General features: G+C 47.4%; 1 protein-coding gene across 4 annotated transcripts; it reads right to left on the bottom strand.

Moving 5' to 3' along the window:
* Window positions 1-5,092: 5,092 nt before the first annotated feature.
* MYORG (myogenesis regulating glycosidase) lies at window positions 5,093-20,725 on the bottom strand. 4 transcript variants are annotated; one of them, XR_013220937.1, is made up of 3 exons: window positions 20,622-20,725; window positions 7,197-12,992; window positions 5,093-7,143 (listed from the first exon to the last, which is right to left on the bottom strand). XR_013220937.1 is itself a non-coding variant. In XM_077281305.1 (2 exons), exon 2 carries the CDS (start codon window positions 12,940-12,942, stop codon window positions 10,921-10,923), a length of 2,022 nt encoding a protein of 673 aa, XP_077137420.1. In that variant the 5' UTR covers window positions 12,943-12,992; window positions 20,622-20,725; the 3' UTR covers window positions 5,093-10,920. The 4 variants fall into 4 exon arrangements, 3 of the variants coding, with proteins under 3 accessions (XP_077137420.1, XP_077137422.1, XP_077137421.1); XM_077281305.1 differs by having other exon boundaries at window positions 5,093-12,992; XM_077281307.1 differs by having other exon boundaries at window positions 5,093-12,992; window positions 20,630-20,694.
* Window positions 20,726-26,802: the final 6,077 nt, after the last annotated feature.

Genomic DNA, 26,802 nt, shown 5'->3' with positions numbered 1-26,802 from the left:
CCAAAAACTTCCCAAAGGCGAAGTGTCCTGTGAAGTCATCTCCACTAGAGAACTCATTTTTGCCAGCCTCCTGCTGCACATGTGCTCACTCTGACGGGTTTGCTGCGGACCTTTCTGTAATGCGAGGGCTGGAGCCCGCATGTCTACAGCACATTTATAGGGCTTGGATTATATAGATGCCACATATGTAGGATCATACCTAATGCAGTATTTTTCCCTTGTTAGTCTAGATCATGGTGGATATATTCATCTCATAGGTCAGCTTTCAATGAACGACGTCCATGTAGAATCATCTGGTGTCTGATGAAGGCCCCTGTCTCAGGTCTGAAACGTTGACTATTTGCCATCCACCACTGTAATATCATATTCAGCCTCGTCTTCCCCCATCACCCACCTGCATCTGTAGGGTTGAAGCAGGGTCTGTTCCCAAGGAGTAGGGAAAACATGTTAATGATCCTGTCAGTTCTTTTACGCTGTGTGTGTATCTGGCGGACCATAACCTCTAGTATCATCTGGAAACGGCGCTAGTCCTCGGTGTTCAGAGTCTTCTAGATACTGATTACCCATGCCTTGTCTAAGGCACTTTGATAACTAAAACTGAACAGAGGACTCTGATGACCGCCCCCGAGTTCTCTGGAAAAGATATCAGTCATCAGAGTCTTCTGGACGCGACCTCAATCATCAAGGAACAGTTTCATGTGGAAGTCATCAGGTAGCAGAGTCCTCCAGGCATATCAAATACTATTTCTGTAGACAATAGAAATATTGAGTGACAAGAAAACGGAACAATAACGTCAAGAAATATTATCGACAATCCCGCACAATAACATTATCCCTTCGTTGATTCAAAGGAACGCTTAGCAAAGAAAGTAGCAACAAAAGCGTTTAGAAGCTATTTTATATCAGAGAATCAAATGAACAGTATAAAATAGCTAAAAGAAATAATAAAAAAACCACAAAAAGCCCAATGATTACAGCAGACGCCTTAGCAACGATGCCAGTCACCAAGTGATCAGAGTCCTGTGGACGCGGCGTCAGTCATCAATGATCTGGATCTTCTGGATGTGGCCTCAGTTATCAGGGTCTTCTGGATACCCCATCAATCAAAAATGATCAGGGTTCTTGGGACATGGCGTCAGTCATCAGGATCATCTAGACGCAGCCTCAGTCACCAGTAACAAGTGATTAGGGTCCTCCAGACATAGCATCAGTCATCAGGGTCCTGTGGATGCAGAGTAAGTCATCAATGATCAGGGTCATCTGGATGCCATGTCAGTCATCAGTGTCCTCTGGCTGTAGCATCAGTCATCAGGGTAATCTGAATGCGGCCTCAGTCATCAGTGTCCTTAAGATGCAGCATCATTCACCAGGGTCCTCTGAACATGGTCGGTCAACAGTGGTCAGGCTCCTCTAGGCACAACAGTAGTCATTAGTGTTGTCTGAACGTAGCATTAGGCTCCTCTGGAAGCGGCATCAGTGACCAGGCTCCTCTGGACACGGTCATTCACATGTGATAACTGAGGCCGTGTCCAAAGGAGCTTTATCACTTGTGGATGACCATGTCCAGAGGAGCCTGGTGACGGATATCACATACAGAGGGGCCTGATAACTGAGGCTGTGTCCAAAGGAGCTTTATCAGGCCCCTCTGTATGTGATGTCCGTCCAGGGGCCTGGACATTGCTTTAGTCATCACTGTCCTCTGGCAGCGGTGTCAGTCATCAGTGATTAGGGTCCCCTGGATGTAGCATCAGTCGTCAGTGATCAGGATCCTCTGGATGTAGCATCAGTCATCAATGTCCTCTGGGTGTAGCATCAGGGCCCTCAGGACAAGGCATCAGTCTTCATAGTCCCCTGCTAATTTATGACCAATAAACTTCCTTCAAATGTGGCGCCAGTTGGATTAGTATAGTTTCCATACTAGTTGGGCCACTAAGCCAAGTCGGAGACACTAAGAACGTAGCACAGAGCCAGTGGCCAGGATTCCTATAGTATAACATCAGGTGTCAATGATCTCAATCCGGCGGAGGATTCAGAGTCTGTGGAACATTGTTCATCTTTTAGTGTAGAGTCCTCACAAGATGGCAGCAGTTAATAATAAAAGCAGATAGCAGTCGTCAGTGGTGAGAGGCATGAGGACACGGCTTCTGTTATATCAGTCATCAACAGAGTCCTCAGAACAAGGCACCAGTTACAGAGTCATCAGAGCACAACGCCGGAAATCAGTCCGTGACATCATCCACACACCTGGCGGTGTCACGCCGTCCACTCACCCGGCGGTGTCACGCCGTCCACTCACCCGGCGGTGTCACGCCGTCCACTCACCCGGCGGTGTCACGCCGTCCACTCACCCGGCGGTGTCACGCCGTCCACTCACCCGGCGGTGTCACGCCGTCCACTCACCCGGCGGTGTCACGCCGTCCACTCACCCGGCGGTGTCACGCCGTCCACTCACCCGGCGGTGTCACGCCGTCCACTCACCCGGCGATGTCACGCCGTCCACTCACCCGGCGATGTCACGCCGTCCACTCACCCGGCGATGTCACGCCGTCCACTCACCCAATGATACATGAAGGCGACGATTACAAATCCGGCACTTTTATTAATACTGCAACAACGTGTACGACAAGACAATATTTAAAGGCACATCACACAATTACATTTATCAATAAATTCCCTTTTATGAGCGATTCTTTAATACTCTGTTTCTGGTCTTTCGAGGGTTTTTTGTGCGTTATCTTCTATGATACTTTCAAGGTTTTCTTGCCGCAGGTCTGTAAACACATCGTACGCGGCTAAGAGGAGTGGACGGAAGACGTTTTCTAATGAGATGGCGGAGATTATAGATTATTCTCTGCTCCCGGAATCTCAGGTATTAAAAAGTCAGTAGAAAAACTAATTAGCTTATTACATTCCACCAGATGAAGGTTTTCCTTTGGTAATTCACATTTACTATGGATTCAAAGCAAAAAAAAAAATTAGACCCCCCAATGCATTCTCCGCACTGGTATTAACCCCACAAGCTCCCCCTACTCCATGGGGGCAAACATTACTACCAGCCCTATAAATTCTCAGTGTGTCACTAGTCCGGCAGGAGATTTCTTCACTTAGCGCCTCTTACCACCAGACACGTCTCCGTGCGCCTCCTCCACATTCACTCCGGGAACTTCTTTTGCACCAAAATCTTAATCCATTTTTTGATTCCTATAAAGAAACTTCTTAAAACTTTCCATCAAGTTATAAAAAAGGCTCTAAATAATAAATGACAGTTTTTTTTGTGCAAATTAAGTCACAATTTTGGCAAATTTAGCTTAAAAGCTGCTCACTGGTGGTCCATTTGTTGGGACCCCCACCACTCCCGAGAATAAAGCTCTGCAAAGCCCCTTGGGAACAATGCTGAGGTCCAGTATGTGCACCGCCACTCCCTTCTTAACCCCTTCCACACAGGCCATTTATACGTTTTTTTTCCCCTTTCTTTCCAGGGCCAGCTGTTATGTTTTCATTTTTCGGGCGCTGGAGCGGGGTGAGGGATAATTTTTTTGTATGGGGAGCAGTGGTTTTCAATGACACCAGTTGGGGATAGACAGTTTTGATCACCGTTTTGTATTTACAGTGACGGAAAGATAAAATTCATCACTATTCTGGTGTTTCAAGTTTTTTTTTCTCTTTATGGAATTTAGCAATTGGATTAATTTTATATTTTGATAGATCGGATATTATGGATGCAAACTTTTCTTTTACTTTTGTTAGTCCCCCAGAGGGGACTTGAACCTGCGCCCGTTCGATCACTTACGCCGTGAAGCTACACTTTCCAATATGCAGTTAAAAATCACGGTTTCCAATAAGCGCCAGACACAGCCACATAGTGGCACCATCAGGGTTTTCAGGAGACTCCCCAATGCCGTAACAACCCATCGGCGGCCTGTAATCACATCTCTAAGGGGCTGATGAGGGCACGGAGCGGCGCCGCATAGATTGTACATTTAGTAGAATAACGAAGGGCAGAACTTTACTCCTTTCTATGCGGTTAGAAGCAGGTGATGGCTGAATAACACAGCCATCATCTGCCGGGTATGATGCAGGCTCAGCTCCTGCATCCAAGAAGGGTACCTGCATGATGTAGTAGTAGGTCAAATTGCAGGCTAAGGGTTAACGGATGCCTTCGGAGATAGTAGATCTCCACTGCTCACATTGAACATGCATTCATTCTCAATCTCCAGTCTATTTACACTAGTGGGTTTCAGACTCCCATTCTTGGGATTAGTAGTGGTCCGTAGGGTTGAGCGAAACAGGTCGGCAATTTTCAGAAGTCGCCGACTTTTGGCAAAGTCGGGTTTCATGAAACCCGACCCGACCCCTGTGTGGGGTCGGCCATGAAGTCGGCGATCTTCTGAATCTGGAATCGGAATTCCGATACCGATTCCCGATATGTTTAAGATATCGGGAATTGGTATCGGAATTCAGATTTAAGTGTAAAATAAAGAATTAAAATAAAAAATATCGCTATACTTACCCTCTGACGGGCCCTGGTACTAACCGGGAACCTTCCTTCCTTAGAATCAGCCTTCCAGGACATTGCGGTGACATCGCGGCTTGTGATTGGTCGTGCGGCTGCCCATGTGACCGCTCGCGCGACCAATCACAAGCCGCGACGTCACCGAAGGTCCTGGAAGGGCTGATTCTTAGGAAGGAAGGCTGCCGGAACGAAGCCGAGGGTGAGTATATTCCTATTAGGTATATACTCACCCTCGGACACGCCCTGCTTCTTTCCGGCAGCCTTCCTTCCTAATAATCAGCCCTTCCAGGACCTTCGGTGACGTCACGGTGACGTCGCGGCTTGTGATTGGTCGCGCGAGCGGTCACATGGGCAGCCGCACGACCAATCACAAGCCGCGACGTCACCACAAGGTCCTGGAAGGCTGATTCTAAGGAAGGAAGGTTCCCGGTTAGTACCAGGGCCCGTCAGAGGGTAAGTATAGCGATATTTTTTATTTTAATTCTTTATTTTACACTTAAATATGGATCCCAGGGCCTGAAGGAGAGTTTCCGCTCCTTCAGACCCTGGGAACCATTGGAAACCCAATGCACTGCATTGGGTTTCGAGTTTCGGCCGACCCCGACCCCGACTTTTTTATAGGATCGGCAGATTTCACTCGACCCGACTTTTGAAAAAGTCGGGTTTCGTGAAACCCGACCCGATCCTATAAAAGTAAAGGTTGCTCAACCCTAGTGGTCCGAGCAGACAGACCCCCCAACAATCAGGAAGTTATTGACTGTTCTAGAGTTTCTTTACATCCTGGTCCAAACCCTTTAATAAATATCTAAGGCTAGTTTCACACATCAGTTTTTTGTTTTCAGGCTAAATCCCGCCAATTTGTAAAAAAAAAAAAAAACATCCGGCGCAAATTGTGAAAAACGGATGCGCTGGATCCGTTATTTAGCCTGATCCGGCCTTCTTTACTGCGCATGGATTTTTGATTTCCTGTTTCTGGGACGAGAGAGAGCGAGCTAGAGAACGGAAAATCTGCATGATTTGTATGGAAAATGCTTTGAAAATCGGTTCCGGGCGGCGGATTCATTGTTTCACACCTCCGTTTTATGTGTTTTTGGCCAGTTCCGTCACTGCGCGTTTTTTTAGCCGGACAAAAAAACATTGCAGTGGACGTTTTCTCCGTCCGCCGGAAACGACTATTTGGACAGATCCGGAAAAAAACAGATGAAACGTCTGGCCATCAGTCACAATCCGGAGCTAATACAATTCTTTGGGAAAAAAACGAATCCGGCGTAAAAAAAAAGGGATCCGTTTTTTCAAAAAATTGCCGGATTGTGCCTAACCACAAAGCCTGATGTGTGAAAGTAGCCTAACATCTCCAGCCGCATGTTTTTTATACATTCAGGTGACCACAGCGTTACAGGGTCCCCCATCCTGTGTCTCTCCCTATACGAGGGTCAAAGGAGGACACACAGCGCCCACTTGCCTGTGCTTCTTGTACAAGAATGGACATGATGGGTCCTGTAATCTAGAGCTGAATGTGGGGTCCTGGGTCCATCAACTCAAAATTCTCCAAGAGGACATCTAAAAAGCAGATAACCCATGCCCAAGCCTGGCACAAGGCTATGCTCACCTGTGCGCCGAAGTCTTCACCTACAGGCCGTCAAAGATTGTCATATTGGACATGAAAAGTAAGAACACGTGTCGCTGTCAGTCAATGAGGTCCGTCAGGTGGCCGTGGTGTCCATCATGAGACACACCAAGCACTAACTTGTGGCCAGTCGCTGTCAGTCAACGAGGTCCATCAGTTGGCAGTGGTGTCCATCATGAGACACACCAAGCATTAACTTGTGGCTAATCGCGGTCAGTCAAGGAGGTCCGTCAGGTGGCCGTGGTGTCCATCAGGAGACACACCAGGCACTAACTTGTGGCTGGTGAAGAATCGGGCAGGGCCGCTACATGAGTGTGTGAATGTCAAAGATCGGTGAGGAGGGGATATCCTTTCTGGATCTCTGATAAGTTCTCTCTGATGTTGCAGAGACGACGTGGCGCTAGCGTTATACTGCCCAGGAAAGTGCAGAAGAGAGAGCCTCACTGTACGGGGCACCACAAAACTGCTACTTCATGGAACATAATCGGCAGGTGGTGGAGCCTTCCTTTTGGGAAATTCTCAAGAAGCAGTCAGCCGACAAACCATGTGTAAGGATTGCAGAGTACCGAAAACCCATGGGCAGCCCCGGAGGCTTATCTGTAAGGATGTTATGGCGGAGTTCCTCTATAAGCTATGACCGTATATCCAAGCATCATGCGCAGAGTAGGACACAATTCTCTCCTGCATGGATCTATTTGGCACAAAGCTAAACACAAATTACACAAAAAGTAAATTCCAAAAGTTCCAAAGAGGTTCAGCCTCTGAACGACGAGTCACACATAGAAGACTTCCCACCATAGAAAAATAAAACCATGCAAAAAATAAAAACATTCAGCAACCTTTTGCTGCGGCACCGTGACCTCACAGTTCTCCATCCTCACGACCTCATATTGAGCCAACCCTGTGCAATCACGACCTCTCATTGAGCCACCCCATGACCTCATAACTCTCCATCTCCACGACCTTTCATTGAGACACTCTGTGCCCTCAACTCTGCATCCTCCTGACCTCTTATTAAGCCAACCCTGTGCCATCATAACTCTCCATCCTCATGACCTCTTATTCAGCCAACCCTGTGCTATCACAGCTCTTCATCCTCACGACTTCTTATTGAGCCTTGTGACCTCAACGCGCTACTCCAACAACCTATTACTGTGCCTTCCCCAGGACCTCACAACGAGTGTCCCCGTTGCTCATGGAACCTCAGGATAATCTCCACAGTTCCACCAACCCAACTGAACCGAAAAGCTGAAGAACCTTGTGCTGCACGACAGCTGCAGTCTGGTGCCCAGAGTAAGGCTTCATCTTTAAAGCTGTATCCGTATCTATACATGAGGGGCACACAGCTGCACAACCAGATTTGCAGAACATGCAGAGAGGAGGAGGGTGCAAATGTAAGCAAGAAGGCACTTCACTTAGACAGCAAGCAGCAGACATGGGAGACCGCAAGAGACGAGTAAGGGAAAGCTGAAATCAGGACAATCACGGTCGGCAAGAGCCATTAATGTCACCTTAGGTTACATGGATTTCACGTCCGTTTCCTGACCACAGTTTACCTTCAGAGGGTATGAGCACAAGCGCAGTCTGCACCCGGCCGTCGTTTATGTCAAAAGATCAGTTGTTGCAGTTCTCAACCACCAGGGGAGCAGCTACATGGTCCCACCCTGACGCGTTTCACTGCGGAGCTCTAATATACATTGATTTACAGTGCCTTGAAAAAGTCTTCATAATCCGTGAACTTTTCCACATTTTTCACATTACACCCACAAACTAGAAAGTATTTTATTAGGATTTTATGTGATACCAACACAAATTAACAAATATTTGTGAAGTGTAAAGGAAATGATATGAGGTTTACTAAATTATTTAAAAAATATAAGTCTGGACACCGAGTCCACCTGGGTGCGATTTCTTCTCAGTATAACTACCGCTGGTCTGTGAAGGCCTCAGAGATTTGTGTGAGATTATTAGGGATCAAACAGCATCATGAAAACCAAGGAGCCCACCAGACAGGTCAGGGATAAAGTTGTGGAGAAGAGGAAAACAGGGTTAGGTTATAAAAAAAAAAAAAAGCCCAAGCTCTGAACATCTCAGAGCACCGTCCAACTAAACTGCAAGGAGTACACTGATTAGAGAAGCAGACAGGAGGCCCATGGTCACTGGAGGAGCTGCTGAGATCCACAGCTCAGGGGTGAGAGTCTGCCCAGAGGACATCTATTAGGCCGGGGTAACACTTGCGAGTGCCATGCAAGAAACTTGCGCGAGTCTCTCGCATCAATACCCGGCACTGCTGCCGGCACTTGGGACCGGAGTGTGTGGCTGCATGTATTTCTATGCAGCTGAATGCTCCAGTCCCGAGAGCCGGTGGCGGGTATTGATGCAAGACACTCGCACGAGAGTCTCGCATGGCACTCGCAAGTGTGACCCTGGCCTTAGTCGTATACTCCATAAATCTGCCCTTTATGGAAAAGTGGCAAGAAGAAAGACATTTGTGAAAGCCACAAGATGTCCAGTTTGCAAAGATCCATGTAGGGGACACAGCGAACATGTGGAAGAAGATGCTCTGCTCAGATGAGACCAAAGCAAAATTTTTTGGACTAAATGGAAATTGCTATGTGAGGCAGAAAACCAACACTGCACATCACCCTGAAAACACCATCCTCACCATCACACATGGTGGTGGCAGCATCATGCTGTGTGAAGACTTTTCAGCAAGGGCAGGGAAACTGGTCAGAGGTGACAGGAAGATGGATGGTGCTAAATACAGGACAATCCTGGAGGAAAACCTGTTAGACGCTGCAGAAGACTAGAGACTGGAGCGTAGGTTCACCATCCAGCAGGACAACGACTATAAACGTCTTGCCAGAGCTACAATGGAGGGTGTAGATCAGAGCACATTCATGTGGACAGTCACAGTCCAGACCCAAATGCCAGAGAATCTGTGACAAGACGAGAAAATTACTGATCACAGACGTCTCCATCCAATGTCACTGAGCGAGAGCGAGGGGGCAGAGAAGAAACGGCAAAATGTCACCCCTAGATGTGCAAAGCTGGAGAGACAGACCCCAAAACACTGCAGAGAAAGGTGGTCCTACAAAGTACTGACTCAGGGGGCTGAATACTAATGCATGACAATTCTCAGATTTATATTTATACATGTTTTATGAAACCAAAATCCTTGTATAATTTCCTTTACAATCACACATATTTGTTACTTTCTGTTGGTGTCACAAAAAATCCCCAACAAAATAGATGTAAGTTTGTGGGTGAAACGTATAAAAATTCAACAAATTCACAGGCTATGCAGCCTTTTTCAAAGCGCTGTACATCATAATGGGTCAAGCTCCATTTTTTGGGCGATACATAATAGGTGGAGCTCATACAGAGGTGCGCTCACCAATAATGAAGAGTCAAAAAACAGAAGGGTCCAATTACCCACCTTCAATAAAAAAAAAAAAAAAACACATGTCAATCACCTCGTCAGTGACCTATCAAATCCAATATGTCTTTTTCTCTCTCGGATTATAAGAGCCCAGATCCACACATGGTTCAGATTTCCCTTCAGTCTCTACAGAACGTCTCATCCCACCACAGTATGAGAAGTCTACAATCCCCCACAATTCATCACATCTGCCTTCACCGCCCCTGGCCGGAGCTTAGCTGTCACATGACTGTGGGCACCCGGCTAATGACATCTGTGCCCCGGGAACAATCGTACCACAAGGAGAGGATCCATAAACTGTTACATAGTAACAGATTCTACACGGGGCGGACATACTTTACTGAGTGAAGGAGAGGCCCTCATACCACGCTATGGCGGAGGATTCCTGTATAGCTGGAGTTTCCCTTTAAGTGTTTAGATTTGTTGCTATACTCAACATGAATGGCGCTAGCGGCATCACGTCACGTAAAACGTCATACACATAAGGCTGACAAGAGACTCGGAAGGAGAATGCCATATTCTGAAAGACAATGAGATGATGAAGTCACTACACACCGACACCCCGACGCGCGTCGCACCGCAATATCACTAATAAAGAAAAAAAAACAAAAACCAGTTAAAGCTTTCAGTTATTGGAGGAGTGGAGCGATCGGTTACTATGGCTTATATTTTCAGTGTTCCAACCCTTATCTCGCTGTCCGTCCACATTTCCCTTATTGTCCTGTATCTATTTCTACCACAGCACCAGCACCCCCCGTGGGCAGGGAAGGGAGTGCGGGGAGGACTCAGCTTATAAAGGCGGGGGGATTCGGGGTTATTCCCTTCTTAGCTTGACATAAAGTGCTTGGAGTATCTGTCCCTATTTACCGCAGACCAGTGCATCACCTCGGACCATCCTCCGAGGAATTGGCTGAACAAAAAAACAAGCAGAATTGTGCAGACAAGAAAAGTCCATAAAGGAAGACTCCATCTCAGAAGAACGATTCTACAACATCACATCGTCCACGTCAAATTCAGGCATATTCTCCACTCACAGCCGGAGCTGCATTCAGCATTCCGCTACTTTCTGGTTATCAGCAAACAGTGCATTGAGGGAGCCAAGAACAGCCGGCAGATTTGTGACTGCAGCTCTGGAGGTGACTGAAGCAGACGCCGTTACTCGGGGTTATTATGAATGGAGGATGTATTGAGTGAGACTGAGATGACGTTATAGGCAGAGACAAGCTGGAAGACGTTGGTGTGCCGCTAGTCTTCTCGGAGGGTGAGTCTGGTTAGCACTTGATGATTTGCTGGTGCGAAGCTAAGAAGCTGCGATGTTAGTACGACAGAAGAAGTCCATTAAGACACCCAAGTGAAGTAAGCCACTTCATCCAAGTCTACGGGATAGTCGGTGAGGAGTATGGGAGTCCTCTGGTAAAGTTCGCCTTTGTAGCTGCGCCACTTGCCGACAGGAAGGTAGACGTCACGTTCCTGCTTTCCTGGTTCCAGCACCGGGGCCACCATTAAGGTGTCTCCTATCAAAAACTGAGAGTCAATTTTATGAGCCGCTTCATCGTTCGGAGAAATCCACCAAATTGGCCGAATGATGGGATCTCCAGTGTCGGTGACTTCTCCAGCAAGTTCCAATAAGAGAGGAGCAACCAGAGACTCGTGGATTCTGGTGAATTTCTGAGCGATTTCAATTACCTCTTTATCAAAGAGCCAAGGAGGAATGGAGAACTGCATGGAGGGCATGAAGGCCGAGAGCTCCAGCCAACGGATATAAAGCTCCTTCATATCTCTCGTGAAGGTGTAGTCATTGCCACCGATCATATCTGGCAAGATAAAGGGGTAGCCCAGCATGCTGACGGTCAGGACAGTGGGGATCAGAGACTTTAGCCCCAGCTCGTATCCCCAATGGGAATCCCGGTCGATGATTCGAAAGAAACATGATATGTTTTGAGATTGATATCCAACTCTGAGCTCGGCAAGGTCATAAAACTGGTCGGCCATTTCCGTGTACCTCCTGCTGTACATGTTAGGATCAGATAAGGACTGGTATGTGCTGAACTGGTTGGGGAGGTAACTGGTCTCTCCAGCGTCAAATTTAAATGAGGAAATTCCATACTTTGTCCTGAGCTGCCTTAGATTGTTCTGGAACCACTCCTTGGTACTGGGATTGGTAAAATCCAGGAGAGCCCCAATCCCGTTCCACCACTGGACCATGGCCGGCAGCCGTCCACTAGGCTCCTTCACAAAGAGCCCACGCTCGATGCCAACACCGAAGTTGGAAGAGTTATAGTTGACGAAAGGATGAATCCACAGGGTCACCTTGAAGCCGTCTTCTTTCAACTTTTTGAACATGGCCGGTGCATCGGGAAACTTCACGGGATCAAAGTCAAAGTCTCCATAATACTCGGAGTACATGTCGTCAATCTCTATGTGGCTGTAGTTAAACTGGTATTTCTTGATGCTCTCTGTGAAGTTCAGAAGTTTCTCCTGGTTGATGTTGGCCTTGTAGAGAGCCCACGTGGACCAGATCGGGAACTTGAAAGCACTTTCTGACGGGATCCTGCTCGGCTTGTTGAAGTATCTCCGTACCATGTACTTGTGGATGGAGGTGACGTCTGACCCTACGCACACCCGATAGCTGAGCTCGGGGAAGGGAGGTTTGCCGGGAGGGGGCTTATAAGGAGAATCCTTATACCTTGCCTCGAAAAAAAATGCCTTTTCTGTGCTGTTCCACCCGAGATGGAAGGGGACGGATGCATTAATCTTAATGGCTGTAGCGTTGGAAGAGAGCCAGTAGCTTTCTAAGATTCCACCAAAACCTTCCTTGAAAGAGTAAACGTCACCGGTGACGAAAGGTTTGGGTTCTTGGTATCCAGATAATTTGATGGGCCAGTGCTGGGTTCGCATCTCAGCTCCTCCGTACCAGTACGCGTTATCCCAGTACATAGTATGCATGATGGACGTGTCGGCCACAAACTCTTCCCAGCGCACGCGGTAGCACATGACGGTGGCTTTGTCCTTAATGACTGTCTGAACGAAAAATTTCAATGGCCCCTTGTCCGATCTGGTACAGGATAAAATCGCCCCGTATTTTGCACAGGAATCTAAGTCCAGGACACCGGACTGGAAGGCCATTCGGAAGACCACCTTTTCCTGGTGGTTGAGTATGACGAATCCATCTTTCTTTAGGAACAGCAGCTCTGTCTTGAGACGATCGGCCTTACGCAAGGAGACTGAGTAGAAGCTCCAAGAAACCACAGCAGAGATCACCAGGAAGATGCCAAGCAAGACGGCGCCAATCAATGGCTTCTGCTCTTTAGGAACCTTCTGCTTGACTGGAGTGATGTTCTCGGGCAGGAAGGTGTACATGGCGGACGGTCGTTGGGTCTCTTCTCTCTGCTACGGATGCTCCTTCATGCCTAAAAATTAAATTAGAACATCAGAATTAATAGGAAAATCTCTGAAGGAAAAGAAGAACATTGCATCTTGTTACGAAAGGACTTTTCTTGTGGTCAATACCCTACAGGGAACGAAGCTCCGGGGTCAACTGCAAAGGGATCTCCACTACCATGGAAGGTCTGGTGGTCTCCAACCCATGCAGTCATTACAAAACTATGACTCCCAACATGCACAGAGAGACAACAGTCATGGCTTCACAATATCTGGAGACTCACAAATTAGGGACCACCGGTCGAGTTCATGCAATAAAGTCTAAGAACCAAACCAAGAATTATTGAAAACTTTTAAAGAAACTTGTAAAATTGGATGAACTCAGATCCTGCTGACGACCACACTAGACTCCATCTCGGGGAACGGTCACCCCATCAGTGACATCTCTGCATCCCCTCCACTGAACCTTTGTTTTTCATGGTAATTAGAATATTTTTCAGTGAAGCTTGGAGGATGTGTAAACTTTTGCAATCATTCATATATACATTTAGCACAAGAGAACACAAAGTAACAAAAAATTAAATTCAAATGGAACTTTTCCCCAATTAACTATTAAAAAAACAAAAAAGCAAAGATGACGTTCTATAAAAGCTGAATAACAAAGTCACAGATCTCAGAAAATGTCAGCACAAATCGATGTAGTGTAAACTAGTAAAAAGTCACAAATCTTTGCCCCAGAATCTGTGATCTTTTCCGCCTTTTATTCTTCTGTGCTGCTGATAACAGAGGACAGCAGCTCATCCGGTGGGTCACCCGAGGGTTAATTCCATCTGACGCGAGCTGGGCGCCTCTGCCAGGAAAGTCATCTGTGAAAAGCGTGACAGTGCGCCAGTCACCGGGGCTATGTATACCGCGGGCGGCACCGCTCATGTCACACCATCCCCCACCCTTGTATTATAGGAGGGCAGCTTAAAGGGACGGTCTCCTCTCCTGCGCCTGAAACCTCATCCTCGAATCTAAACTTTAAAGTTCTGCAACTTTCTGAGACGTCCGATTCAAACACCATTTTAAAAGGTTTTTTTTTTTGTTGTTTTTTTTTTAAGTTGCATTTTTTTTCCCCCTTTTGTTTTCAGCGCCACATTAATCATGTGGAGGTGCAGGTTCATGAATAGATTCTCTGCTTCCTGGGAGACACACAGGGATATTCAGGATATTGCTTTCTCACTGACAGCAAGCAGAGATATTGAAGAACATGTCCCCTATATACAGAACACCCTATATACAGTACCCCCTCCTAGACCTGTGCTGGATACAGAGATATGGGGACTGTGTATGGAGAGAGATAAGCTGCCGCTGACAGCTGTGATGCCGCTTATCCTCCAGAGGAAGAGATCAGGCAGATGAGATGCCGACCGGCCCAATCTAGCCCCTCACCCTCGGAAACGGAGCCAGCGCCTTACCAGCCCCCGGCGCAGAACGTCGCCCCGAGCAGCCAGCCACCCCGGCGCAAAACGTCGCCCCGAGCAGCCAGCCCCCTCGGCGCAAAACGTCGCCCTGAGCAGCCAGCCCCCTCGGCGCAAAACGTCGCCCTGAGCAGCCAGCCCCCTCGGCGCAAAACGTCGCCCTGAGCAGCCAGCCCCCTCGGCGCAAAACGTCGCCCCGAGCAGCCAGCCCACTCGGCGCAAAACGTCGCCCCGAGCAGCCAGCCCCCTCGGCGCAAAACGTCGCCCCGAGCAGCCAGCCCCCCCGGCGCAAAACGTCGCCCCGAGCAGCCAGCCCCCCCGGCGCAAAACGTCGCCCCGAGCAGCCAGCCCCCCCGGTGCAGAACGTCGCCCCGAGCAGCCAGCCCCTTCGGCGCAGAACGTCGCCCCGAGCAGCCAGCCCCCCCGGCGCAGAACGTCGCCCCGAGCAGCCAGCCCCCTCAGATCAGGACAAACTACCACAGATTGTGGTATTAGGGTAGACGCTGAGTCTAGGGGGCAGAATCAGCAGCTGCCATCAGACAGCGAGGGGTTAATGACACAGATACAACATTACAGCTCAGTGTTCTATTTACACAAGGTGGCAACTTTCTTAAAGCGACAGAACACAAACTACAACAGAAGGAACATAAGGAATATGAGGGAAAGGGAGAGAAGACTCTGCCCGACATGAGGAGAAGCCGCAGAGACAACAGAGCAGACATAACTTACAGCAACCAAACAGCAGCCAGAAATAACCGAGGAGGGAGCAGAGTCTGGACACTGAGGGGGAAGGGAGAAAACAACACCCAAGTCACAAGACTCCTGCTGCACCCTGACCCCGGGGGAGGGAGGACAACAATCCACAGGCAGGGGTGCACTAACTTATAGCACTCCATCACTGAAGTCATGAATAACTTCACAGTGGCTCCTGGCTGCACTCAGCGCCCCTCCACCTGCACACGCGGCTCCTGGCTGCACTCAGCGCCCCTCCACCTGCACACGCGGCTCCTGGCTGCACTCAGCGCCCCTCCACCTGCACACGCGGCTCCTGGCTGCACTCAGCGCCCCTCCACCTGCACACGCGGCTCCTGGCTGCACTCAGCGCCCCTCCACCTGCACACGCGGCTCCTGGCTGCACTCAGCGCCCCTCCACCTGCACACGCGGCTCCTGGCTGCACTCAGCGCCCCTCCACCTGCACACGCGGCTCCTGGCTGCACTCAGCGCCCCTCCACCTGCACACGCGGCTCCTGGCTGCACTCAGCGCCCCTCCACCTGCACACGCGGCTCCTGGCTGCACTCAGCGCCCCTCCACCTGCACACGCGGCTCCTGGCTGCACTCAGCGCCCCTCCACCTGCACACGCGGCTCCTGGCTGCACTCAGCGCCCCTCCACCTGCACACACGGCTCCTGGCTGCACTCAGCGCCCCTCCACCTGCACACGCCCCTCCACCTGCACACGCGGCTCCGGCTGCACTCAGCGCCCCTCCACCTGCACACGCGGCTCCTGGCTGCACTCAGCGCCCCTCCACCTGCACACGCGGCTCCTGGCTGCACTCAGCGCCCCTCCACCTGCACACGCGGCTCCTGGCTGCACTCAGCGCCCCTCCACCTGCACACGTGGCTCCTGGCTGCACTCAGCGCCCCTCCACCTGCACACGCGGCTCCTGGCTGCACTCAGCGCTCCTCCACCTGCACACGCGGCTCCTGGCTGCACTCAGCGCCCCTCCACCTGCACACGCGGCTCCTGGCTGCACTCAGCGCCCCTCCACCTGCACACGCGGCTCCTGGCTGCACTCAGCGCCCCTCCACCTGCACACGCGGCTCCTGGCTGCACTCAGCGCCCCTCCACCTGTACACACGGCTCCTGGCTGCACTCACAGTGACTGTATAATATCTTTGTACACTTGTAGGTTACAAGAAGTGAGGGGAGTGTAACACGACTATATAACATATAATCACCGCTGTATCCAGCATTAGAGCTCGGTCCTATTTATTGCTTTTAGTTGCAGCAAGACTAGCCGCTACTTTACCTACATAACTGGATCTCATAGATAATGAAGGGATTGTGGAACCTCATTCTGATGCTCCATATACTTTGCCTACAGCCACTTTTGGTTCCGCTGCGCAGCATGAGACCCGGTGACTCTGAAGAGCGGTGACATCAGTAACGTCACTCAGATATTCCGGGTCTTGCGCTGAGCTCGGCGACTGTGAAGAGCTTTATTGTTACTACCGTCACCGCTCTCCAGAGTCGCTGGGTCTCGCCAGGTCTGGGCTAGTAGTGGGGTGTCTGATAGACACCTCTCCATTACTTACACCAGGGATTGATAGCAGCTGACATTACGCAGCTGACATCAACCCTAAATATCATTACACATACCAGAATTAAACGCTCTGGCGGCTGGGAAAAGCAGTAGAGTTAGCGCTATTCCCAGGCGTCGGGTGCCAACTACAACTGTCATCATCCTTGCCTAGTCTCCCTGCGAAGCATTTCTGCTGTATTTACATGCACTGATCTCAGGCCGCTAAACGAGTGTGATCGACAATACTGAAGTCGTTCGCTTCTTTCCCGGCCTCTTTACACCAACTGAGAAAGAACGGACAGAACAATCAGAATTAAATAAATCTGTCCCCATACAGTATCAGGTTATCAGCAGCACATCTACAGTTTACACCGGCGATGTGCTGCTGAGAACAAGGATTTCTGTTCCCACATAAACAATCACTCGATGAATAGGCAGCATTTTGCTTGTTTAGTATAATACACCCCATAGTCCTCCATATATTATAATGTGTACCTCAGTCCTCCATATAGTATAATACACTCCTCAGTCCTCATATAGTATAATAGACTCCTCAGTCCTCCATATAGTATAATACACTCCTCCATATAGTATAATACACTCCTCATAGACCTCCATATAGTATAATACACTCCCCATAGTCCTCCATAAAGTATAATACACTCCTCAGTCCTCATATAGTATAATAGACTCCTCAGTCCTCCATATAGTATAATACACTCCTCCATATAGTATAATACACTCCTCAGTCCTCCAAATAGTATAATACATTCCTCACAGTGCTCCATATAGTATAATGCACCGCCATTGTCATCCATGTAGTACAATTCACTTCCCATAGTATAATGCACCCCATAGTTGTTCATATAGTATGATGTATTCCCCATAGTCCTCAATACCTTATAATGCAGCCCACATATAGTATAATGATGCCACCCCAAAGTATAATGCAGCCACCTCACAGAATATATTGTAGCCCCCTGAGTATAATGTAACCCCCTAGAGAATATAATGCAGCCCCTGCATATATAACATATGGTAGCCCTCTCATAGAGCATAATGCCTCTCCATAGAATGTAATGCAGCCCAGCCCCCATAGAATGTAATGCAGCGCAGTCCCCATAGAATGTAATGCAGCGCAGCCCCCATAGAATGTAATGCAGCGCAGCCCCCATAGAATGTAATGCAGCGCAGCCCCCATAGAATGTAATGCAGCGCAGCCCCCATAGAATGTAATGCAGCGCAGCCCCCATAGAATGTAATGCAGCGCAGCCCCCATAGAATGTAATGCAGCGCAGCCCCCATAGAATGTAATGCAGCGCAGCCCCCATAGAATGTAATGCAGCGCAGCCCCCATAGAATGTAATGCAGCGCAGCCCCCATAGAATGTAATGCAGCGCAGCCCCCATAGAATGTAATGCAGCGCAGCCCCCATAGAATGTAATGCAGCGCAGCCCCCATAGAATGTAATGCAGCGCAGCCCCCATAGAATGTAATGCAGCGCAGCCCCCATAGAATGTAATGCAGCGCAGCCCCCATAGAATGTAATGCAGCGCAGCCCCCATAGAATGTAATGCAGCGCAGCCCCCATAGAATGTAATGCAGCGCAGCCCCCATAGAATGTAATGCAGCGCAGCCCCCATAGAATGTAATGCAGCGCAGCCCCCATAGAATGTAATGCAGCGCAGCCCCCATAGAATGTAATGCAGCGCAGCCCCCATAGAATGTAATGCAGCGCAGCCCCCATAGAATGTAATGCAGCGCAGCCCCCATAGACTGTAATGCAGCACAGCCCCCATAGAATATAATACAGCACAGCCCCCATAGAATGTAATGCAGCACAGCCCCCATAGAATGTAATGCAGCACAGCCCCCATAGAATGCAATGCAGCACAGCCCCCATAGAATGCAATGCAGCACAGCCCCATAGAATGCAATGCAGCACAGCCCCATAGAATGTAATGCAGCACAGCCCCCATAGAATGTAATGCAGCACAGCCCCATAGAATGTAATGCAGCACAGCCCCCATAGAATGTAATACAGCACAGGCCCATAGAATGTAATGCAGCACAGCCCCCATAGAATGTAATGCAGGCAGGCAGCCCCATAGAATGTAATGCAGCACAGCCCCCATAGAATGTAATGCAGCACAGCCCCATAGAATGTAATGCAGCACAGCCCCATAGAATGTAATGCAGCACAGCCCCCATAGAATGTAATGCAGGCAGGCAGCCCCATAGAATGTAATGCAGCACAGCCCCCATAGAATGTAATGCAGCACAGCCCCATAGAATGTAATGCAGCACAGCCCCCATAGAATGTAATGCAGGCAGGCAGCCCCATAGAATGTAATGCAGCGCAGCCCCCATAGACTGTAATGCAGCGCAGCCCCCATAGACTGTAATGCAGCACAGCCCCCATAGACTGTAATACAGCACAGCCCCCATAGACTGTAATACAGCACAGCCCCCATAGAATATAATACAGCACAGCCCCATAGAATATAATACAGCACAGCCCCATAGAATGTAATGCAGCACAGCCCCCATAGAATGCAATGCAGCACAGTCCCATAGAATGTAATACAGCACAGCCCCCATAGAATGTAATACAGCACAGCCCCCATAGAATGTAATACAGCACAGCCCCATAGAATGTAATGCAGCACAGCCCCATAGAATGTAATGCAGCACAGCCCCCATAGAATGTAATACAGCACAGGCCCATAGAATGTAATGGAGCACAGCCCCCATAGAATGTAACTAATGCAGCACAGCCCCCATAGAATGTAATGGAGCACAGCCCCCATAGAATGTAATGGAGCACAGCCCCCATAGAATGTAATGCAGCACAGCCCCCATAGAATGTAATGCAGGCAGCCCCATAGAATGTAATGCAGCACAGCCCCCATAGAATGTAATGCAGCACAGCCCCCATAGAATGTAATGCAGCACAGCCCCCATAGAATGTAATGCAGGCAGGCAGCCCCATAGAATGTAATGCAGCACAGCCCCCATAGAATGTAATACAGCACAGCCCCATAGAATGTAATGCAGCACAGCCCCATAGAATGTAATGCAGGCAGCCCCATAGAATGTAATGCAGCACAGCCCCCATAGAATGTAATGCAGCACAGCCCCCATAGAATGTAATGCAGCACAGCCCCCATAGAATGTAATGCAGGCAGGCAGCCCCATAGAATGTAATGCAGCACAGCCCCCATAGAATGTAATGCAGGCAGCCCCATAGAATGTAATGCAGCACAGCCCCCATAGAATGTAATGCAGCACAGCCCCCATAGAATGTAATGCAGCACAGCCCCCATAGAATGTAATGCAGCACAGCCCCCATAGAATGTAATGCAGCACAGCCCCATAGAATGTAATGCAGCACAGCCCCATAGAATGTAATGGAGCACAGCCCCCATAGAATGTAACTAATGCAGCACAGCCCCCATAGAATGTAATGCAGCACAGCCCCCATAGAATGTAATGCAGCACAGCCCCCATAGAATGTAATGCAGCACAGCCCCCATAGAATGTAATGCAGCACAGCCCCATAGAATGTAATGCAGCACAGCCCCCATAGAATGTAATGCAGCACAGCCCCCATAGAATGTAATGCAGGCAGCCCCATAGAATGTAATACAGCACAGCCCCCATAGAATGTAATACAGCACAGCCCCGATAGAATGTAATACAGCACAGCCCCCATAGAATGTAATGCAGCACAGCCCCCATAGAATGTAATGCAGCACAGCCCCCATAGAATGTAATGCAGCACAGCCCCATAGAATGTAATGCAGCACTGAATGCGGCGGCGCTGGCGGGGGGTGAGTCGGCCGGTGACCAGTCCGGCCCTGCCTCCACCTGTGGTCACTGCTCACCTACCTACACACCGGCACCGGAGGGCTCAGGGCTGAGAGCACTGTAGAACCGCGGCTCCTCCTCCTGCTGTGTTTACTGACTCAGAACACGCCCCACCCCAGTATGACACGCCCCCGGACATGACGTCACCTGGAAGGAGCCCTCAGCCACACAGTCCCGCCTGTGCCACACAGCAGCCGCTCTGTCGTGATTGTCGTCGTTAGCTGCTGACTAGAAAGCGCGGGAAGAACGTCCTGCCGCCCAGAGAACACAGAGCGTCGTGTTCAGGGCCAGAGAAGCCCTGAGGGGAATAATACAGGGGATAACGGCAGAGTCTGCAGGCGGGGGAATACTACACGATGAATCCGCCATGTTGTCACCATGTGGTGATAGCAGACTGCTCAGAGAAGTCCTGAGGGGAATAATACAGGGGATAACGGCAGGCTCTGCAGGCGGGGGAATACTACACGATGAATCCGCCATGTCACCATGTGGTGATAGCAGACTGCTCAGAGAAGTCCTGAGGGGAATAATACAGGGGATAACGGCAGAGTCTGCAGGCGGGGGAATACTACACGATGAATCCGCCATGTTGTCACCATGTGGTGATAGCAGACTTCTCAGAGAAGTCCTGAGGGGAATAATACAGGGGATAACGGCAGGCTCTGCAGGCGGGGAATACTACACGATGAATCCGCCATGTTGTCACCATGTGGTGATAGCAGACTGCTCAGGGAAGTCCTGTCCTCCGTCACCCCGAGCTCCATAGCAGGCGGCGATGTGCACGGTGTCCGCCGAGTACCACAACTAGACAATATCGCCCCATCTCTACCGATATAACGCACCTTCATAGATACCGAGCTATCCACATAGAAAATCGCCTCATCTAACCAAAAGCATAAAAATGTGAAAAAAGCCGCAAGGTCCCAAAACCGCAATCAATAAGGACGTGATCTCACCACAAAAAGTCCTGGAAAACAGCGACACAAACCGAAGCATTATCTGTTTTTGTTTTTTTAACAACAAATTTTCACGTTTGCCCTCCTGTAATTACATTTACCTGGAAAGTCACGTTTTCAGGTCATTTTTACAAAAAAAAACAAATGCCATGAGATCAAAACCCTAAGAAACACCGCAGAAATGCATTTTTTCCACAATTTCTTTAACCCCTTCATGACCTTTGGATTTTCCGTTTTTCCGTGTTCGTTTTTCGCTCCCCTCCTTCCCAGAGCCATAACTTTTTTATTTTTCCGTCAATATGGCCATGTGGGGGCTTATTTTTTGCGGGACAAGTTGTACTTTTGAACGACACCATTGGTTTTACCATGTCGTGTACTAGAAAACGGGAAAAAAATTCCAAGTGCGGTGAAATTGCAAAAAAATTGCATTCCCTCACTTGTTTTTTGTTTGGGTTTTTTACTAGGTTCACTAAATGCTAAAACTGACCTGATACTATGATTCTCCAGGTCATTACAAGTTCATAGACACCAAACATGTCTAGGTTACATTTGATCTAAGTGGTAAAAAATCCAAACTTTGCAAAAAACCCCACAAAAATGCCATTTTCCGATACCTGTAGCGTCTCCATTTTTCATGATCTGGGGTCGGTTGAGGGCATATTTTTTGCGTGCCGAGCTGACGTTTTTAATGATACCATTTTGGTGCAGATACGTTCTTTTGATCGCCCGTTATTATATTTTAATGCGACCAAAAAAGTAATAATGCTGTTTCTAATTTTTTTCTCGCTACGCTGTTTAGCGATCAGGTTAATGCTTTTTTTCATTGATAAAGCCCACATCAAAGCAGGGGACCCGACCTCCGCTGTAATAGTACGGCGGAGGTCGGGAAGGGGTTAAAATTATTTTTTGCTTGTTATTTAGTTCATTATTTGGTAACATGACTGGTGTCATCCAGAGCTGCAGGTCATAGTTACAGCGCAATAATATTCTTCCACAGATTACATGGAAATAACTCGGGTCTACAAAAATTGCTTATTTCTAAATTTGCTTCACCAACAATAAGTTTACAAATAACTTTAAATAAACCACACAACATATAAAAAAATACAATTATCTCCACATAAAACAAGGACTCCTACAACCGTGTCAGCAAAACGTCAACCTATGACGCCGTTAAAGACAACGGGAAGATCCGTAACGACAACAACCTGTGGCGAAAAAAGGATTTTACAACAACTAAACTCAAAAATAAGCAATTTTTATTTGATAAAGACATAAAACTTCATAAAATCAATATATGCCGAATACCCAGATGGAGAACAAAAAAGGACACTGAAATGAACCGAGATACAGTTTAGAAAATAACATTCAATATCACAGTGCAAAAATAAAGATTATTAAAACACTGCTCAGGAAAAGAATCTGTATTAAATTGTATTAATATATCCCGTATAAAGGGGTGAGAAAATCTAAGTGTGAGGCATAAATATGCTCATAGCACCAATGGGAGATTCAGGTAACCGGAGTAGAGAGTCGGTAGAGAACTTGGCACTCCAAAAATTTTTTGGAAAGAAATAAAAGTCCATTTATTTGCACCCAGAAAACATTTGTTAAATGTTTTCGGTCCCTGAATGGACCTTCATCAAAACTGTATTTGGTCCAGATGGTGGTAAACACATACAAATATGAAAAAAAACAAAACAAAAGAAAAAAGATATTAGATGCTGCAAAAAGAATATGAGAACACGTTTTTGTATACTTCACGCATGTCGAAGTACATTACAAAAATTGGCTGATGACATGGAAACCATATTCAAGGAAGATATCACCCAGCTGGGTGAGCAGTGCAGAAACTTTATCTGAAATAAAATTACATTTATTCGATCAGTGCTGTGGCAATAAGGAAATCAGGAGATAAAGCTGAATATATCGCTAACTATATCATTTGTAAAGGCTATACGTGCACCGTGGGTGAGACGCTTAGAGAGGTACAGAGAGTCCAGTAAGACCTGGTTCGGGGAAATATTCACAGGAGGATTCTATATTCCACTATGTAGTGACACTTCAATGAGATTGGATGCCTAAGTGGTTAAAATTGTATACCAAATTAGTTTCACAACATATTGTTCAGCTGCACATTATGTAAGAATAGTAAAAACTGTCCATATGGCGGTACTTGAGATACATCGCAATTTCGTACAGGATGACAAATATTTCATGGTAGGAAATGAAGAAAAATTGGGATATATGATGAAATACAGTGTGGCTTGTAAATCCAAGTTATAATTAGACAAGATGGAGTAAACCCCCAGATTATGCCATAAGGTACTTTCATTAGAATTGGTATAGAGGGATACCTAATAATGGTTCTGTGACCATCTGCATGTTCAATTATGCCACAACCGTATTGAATATGTTGGTCCGCCACAACGATGCCGTTATATGTCAAAAATGATACGAGTGCCGATAGCCTCCGCAGCTTAATGACGTTCATGGACCTATGTGGAGCAGCGCGTCTGGGGTGTGTGACCACCGTCGCTGTGGGTGAGCGCTGTTAGACCAGGGAACACTTCCGTTTATAAAGACTCTAAAAACCAGAAGTGTTCACCTGACCTGGTGCCGTGTCGTCGTAGTGGTCACGTGTGTAACTCCGTAGCAGAATCCTGCAGTTGCGCAGTGTAACCTATGTTGCCGGATGAATCAAGTACAATTTGAGCCATATCGGGCACGGGATTAACCCATGATAAACGGCATTGTAACAGGACATATGCTAAATACTGTTAGTGACTATGTGAGCTGATACTCATACTGTATTGATGAAGAATGGAAAAATAGGGTTAGAAAAAATATAATGTATAATATGGGAAGTGATAAATTTATACTCTACCGTGGGGTAATAGTCTTTATGTGTCTTTAGGAATGTCTGTTTAGGTACAATTGTCTTAGGACCCCTATCATCCCTCACCAACCTGTCCTTCAGATTAGTTGGGCAGCGAAAGCAGGGGAGGAAAGGATTTTGAAACTCTGAGATGTTAGAGTAACTTTTACCCAAAATGTTCCAGTGCCTACGAATAGTAGCATGTACTATATTGGTATAGGGGTGATAGGTATGGACGGAAGGTATCTGTTTATTGGATCCTCTTGTTCTTGTGGTGGCAATGTCACGTTTAATCGACGGTAAGAGTCTGGCGGGGTAACCCCTGGAGATAAATTTAGTCTCCATCTCCTCCAGTCTTTGTTGTTTGATATCCTCTTTAGTGACAATTCTCTCTACTCTCCGGAATTGTGATTTGGGAATTGATTTTTTAACAGCCGGAGGGTGAAAGCTGATATAAAATATCAGACTGTTTCTGTCGGTAGTTTTAGAAAAAAGATCAATAGAAAGTTTGCCCTCTCCATCCTTACAAACCAGTGTGTCCAAAAAACTTATACTACCAGTATCATATTGGAGTAGAGAGTCAGATGTAAACTAGACTGTACAAGGTGGCAGTAGAGTATTTATGAAAAAAGCAACTTCTGAGAGGATTGAATGTTATAAGTACATGCCACACAAATGGGAGATTTTAAGTATGTCTAGATGGGGAAAGTCTTGTATAAGAGTGAGGAATCTAATGATTGTGACCGGCAGACCCCATTTAGATATAGTTCACAAATAGCAATGACCGAGCCCACAATAGCAAAGATGTGGAATGTTAAAACATGGCTGCACATCATACAATTTGACAGTCAATGGTACACATTACTTAGAGGACACGGTTCAGGACAGCATCAACCCTTGACTTACGTTTTGACATCTTTCTCAGTAGGGGCTTGTAGGGAGTAGGGCAAAGCAGAGTCTGTATGTAGGGTGAGCACTCATTATACACCCACCTGAGGCAAAGTGACTGTAGCTGAAAGCCACATGTGTACCGCGTACTGAAAGTGCTGTGGTGACCCTCTTGCTCCCCCCATGCTCGCATGATAAGGGCGTCACCTCCCGCAAACGCGTCATGAAGGAGACCGCAAACGCGTCATGAAGGAGACCGCAAACGCGTCACGAAGGAGACCGCGAACGCGTCACGAGGGCATGCCTCCCACACTGGCGCGTCCCGGGGATATTAATGATCAGAGAGATCACTGCAGGATCGCGTAGTTATCCTGTGTTGTAGTCTGCTCCATCACATCATTTCATGACGGTTTAGGACAAGGACACTTATATGGGTCAAACTAAAGATTAATTCGAGGTAAAAGGAGTAGGATAAGAATAAGTAATGAAAATGATGGACAATGTAAAATGCCCTAACTCAGAAGTCAGAGAAACCGATAAGTAGAAGCACCTAGTTTCATTTGGTCATAAGGAGACGTGCGGGCCCACACACCTCACAATATTGTTGACCAGATGAGGCAAAAAATTTGTGAAAGAAGGTGCAAAATAAGAAAAGAGGAGAAAGGTTTATGTGTAAAAATTATATGAAAACGTGAATATTCCAAAATAGCAAAAAAAAATTTGAATCGGCTCAAAATAAAAAAAAAAGGAAAAATTTGTGTAAAAGTGGTGAATGAAAAGGAATAATAAAGGGGACATATATTAAAGAAAAGGGGAAAAAGAAGACTTAAAAAGGGGACAGTGAAGGTGAAGCGCACATGTGTGAAGGAACACAAAACATACATGGTAAAGTGGACAGTGTAAAATACAGAAATGATGAATGAAGTGAATGCTACCGTGTGCGAATAAATGAATATTCAAAATGCTGAAAAATATGATGGATGACGGTGAAATGAACTACAATTATAAACAAGTGAAAAGCAAGTGATTTTATTGTGAAATATTTTTTTATTGTAAAACTGAGCCTAATAATACAGGAACAAGCTGGACATGGTGCAAAGCCTCGGCAACAGGAAAGTAATACTGCGTAATACACAGAATGATGCCACAATGGATCATAGTTGTGTGTTCGGCACTAAAAAGTGCAACCTTGCAAGGAAGATAAAAAAGCGTGTATGAAAAATAGGTAAATAACAAATAGTATCAATATAAATAAGGTGCAGTGTGCTCAAAACCTTTATGTGGACCTAAAGGGCATAAGAATGAAAGCGGTACTATACATTACCATAATGATCCTTGCGGCTTGCTCAGAAGGGGAGATTATCTTGGTGTGTACCAAAACTCATAAAAACGCTTTAACTGAAAAAATATCCTGGAGACCTACATCACGAATGGGATTAGAAATTTCAGTTAGAAGAAAGCAAAAGACGACACAAGTTAA

This window comes from Ranitomeya variabilis, chromosome 1 (genome assembly GCF_051348905.1).
Source record: "Ranitomeya variabilis isolate aRanVar5 chromosome 1, aRanVar5.hap1, whole genome shotgun sequence".
NCBI classification, from domain to species: domain Eukaryota; kingdom Metazoa; phylum Chordata; class Amphibia; order Anura; family Dendrobatidae; genus Ranitomeya; species Ranitomeya variabilis.
The sequence above is the reverse complement of the archived record's forward strand: the minus strand, read 5'-3'. Positions and strand labels throughout refer to the sequence as shown.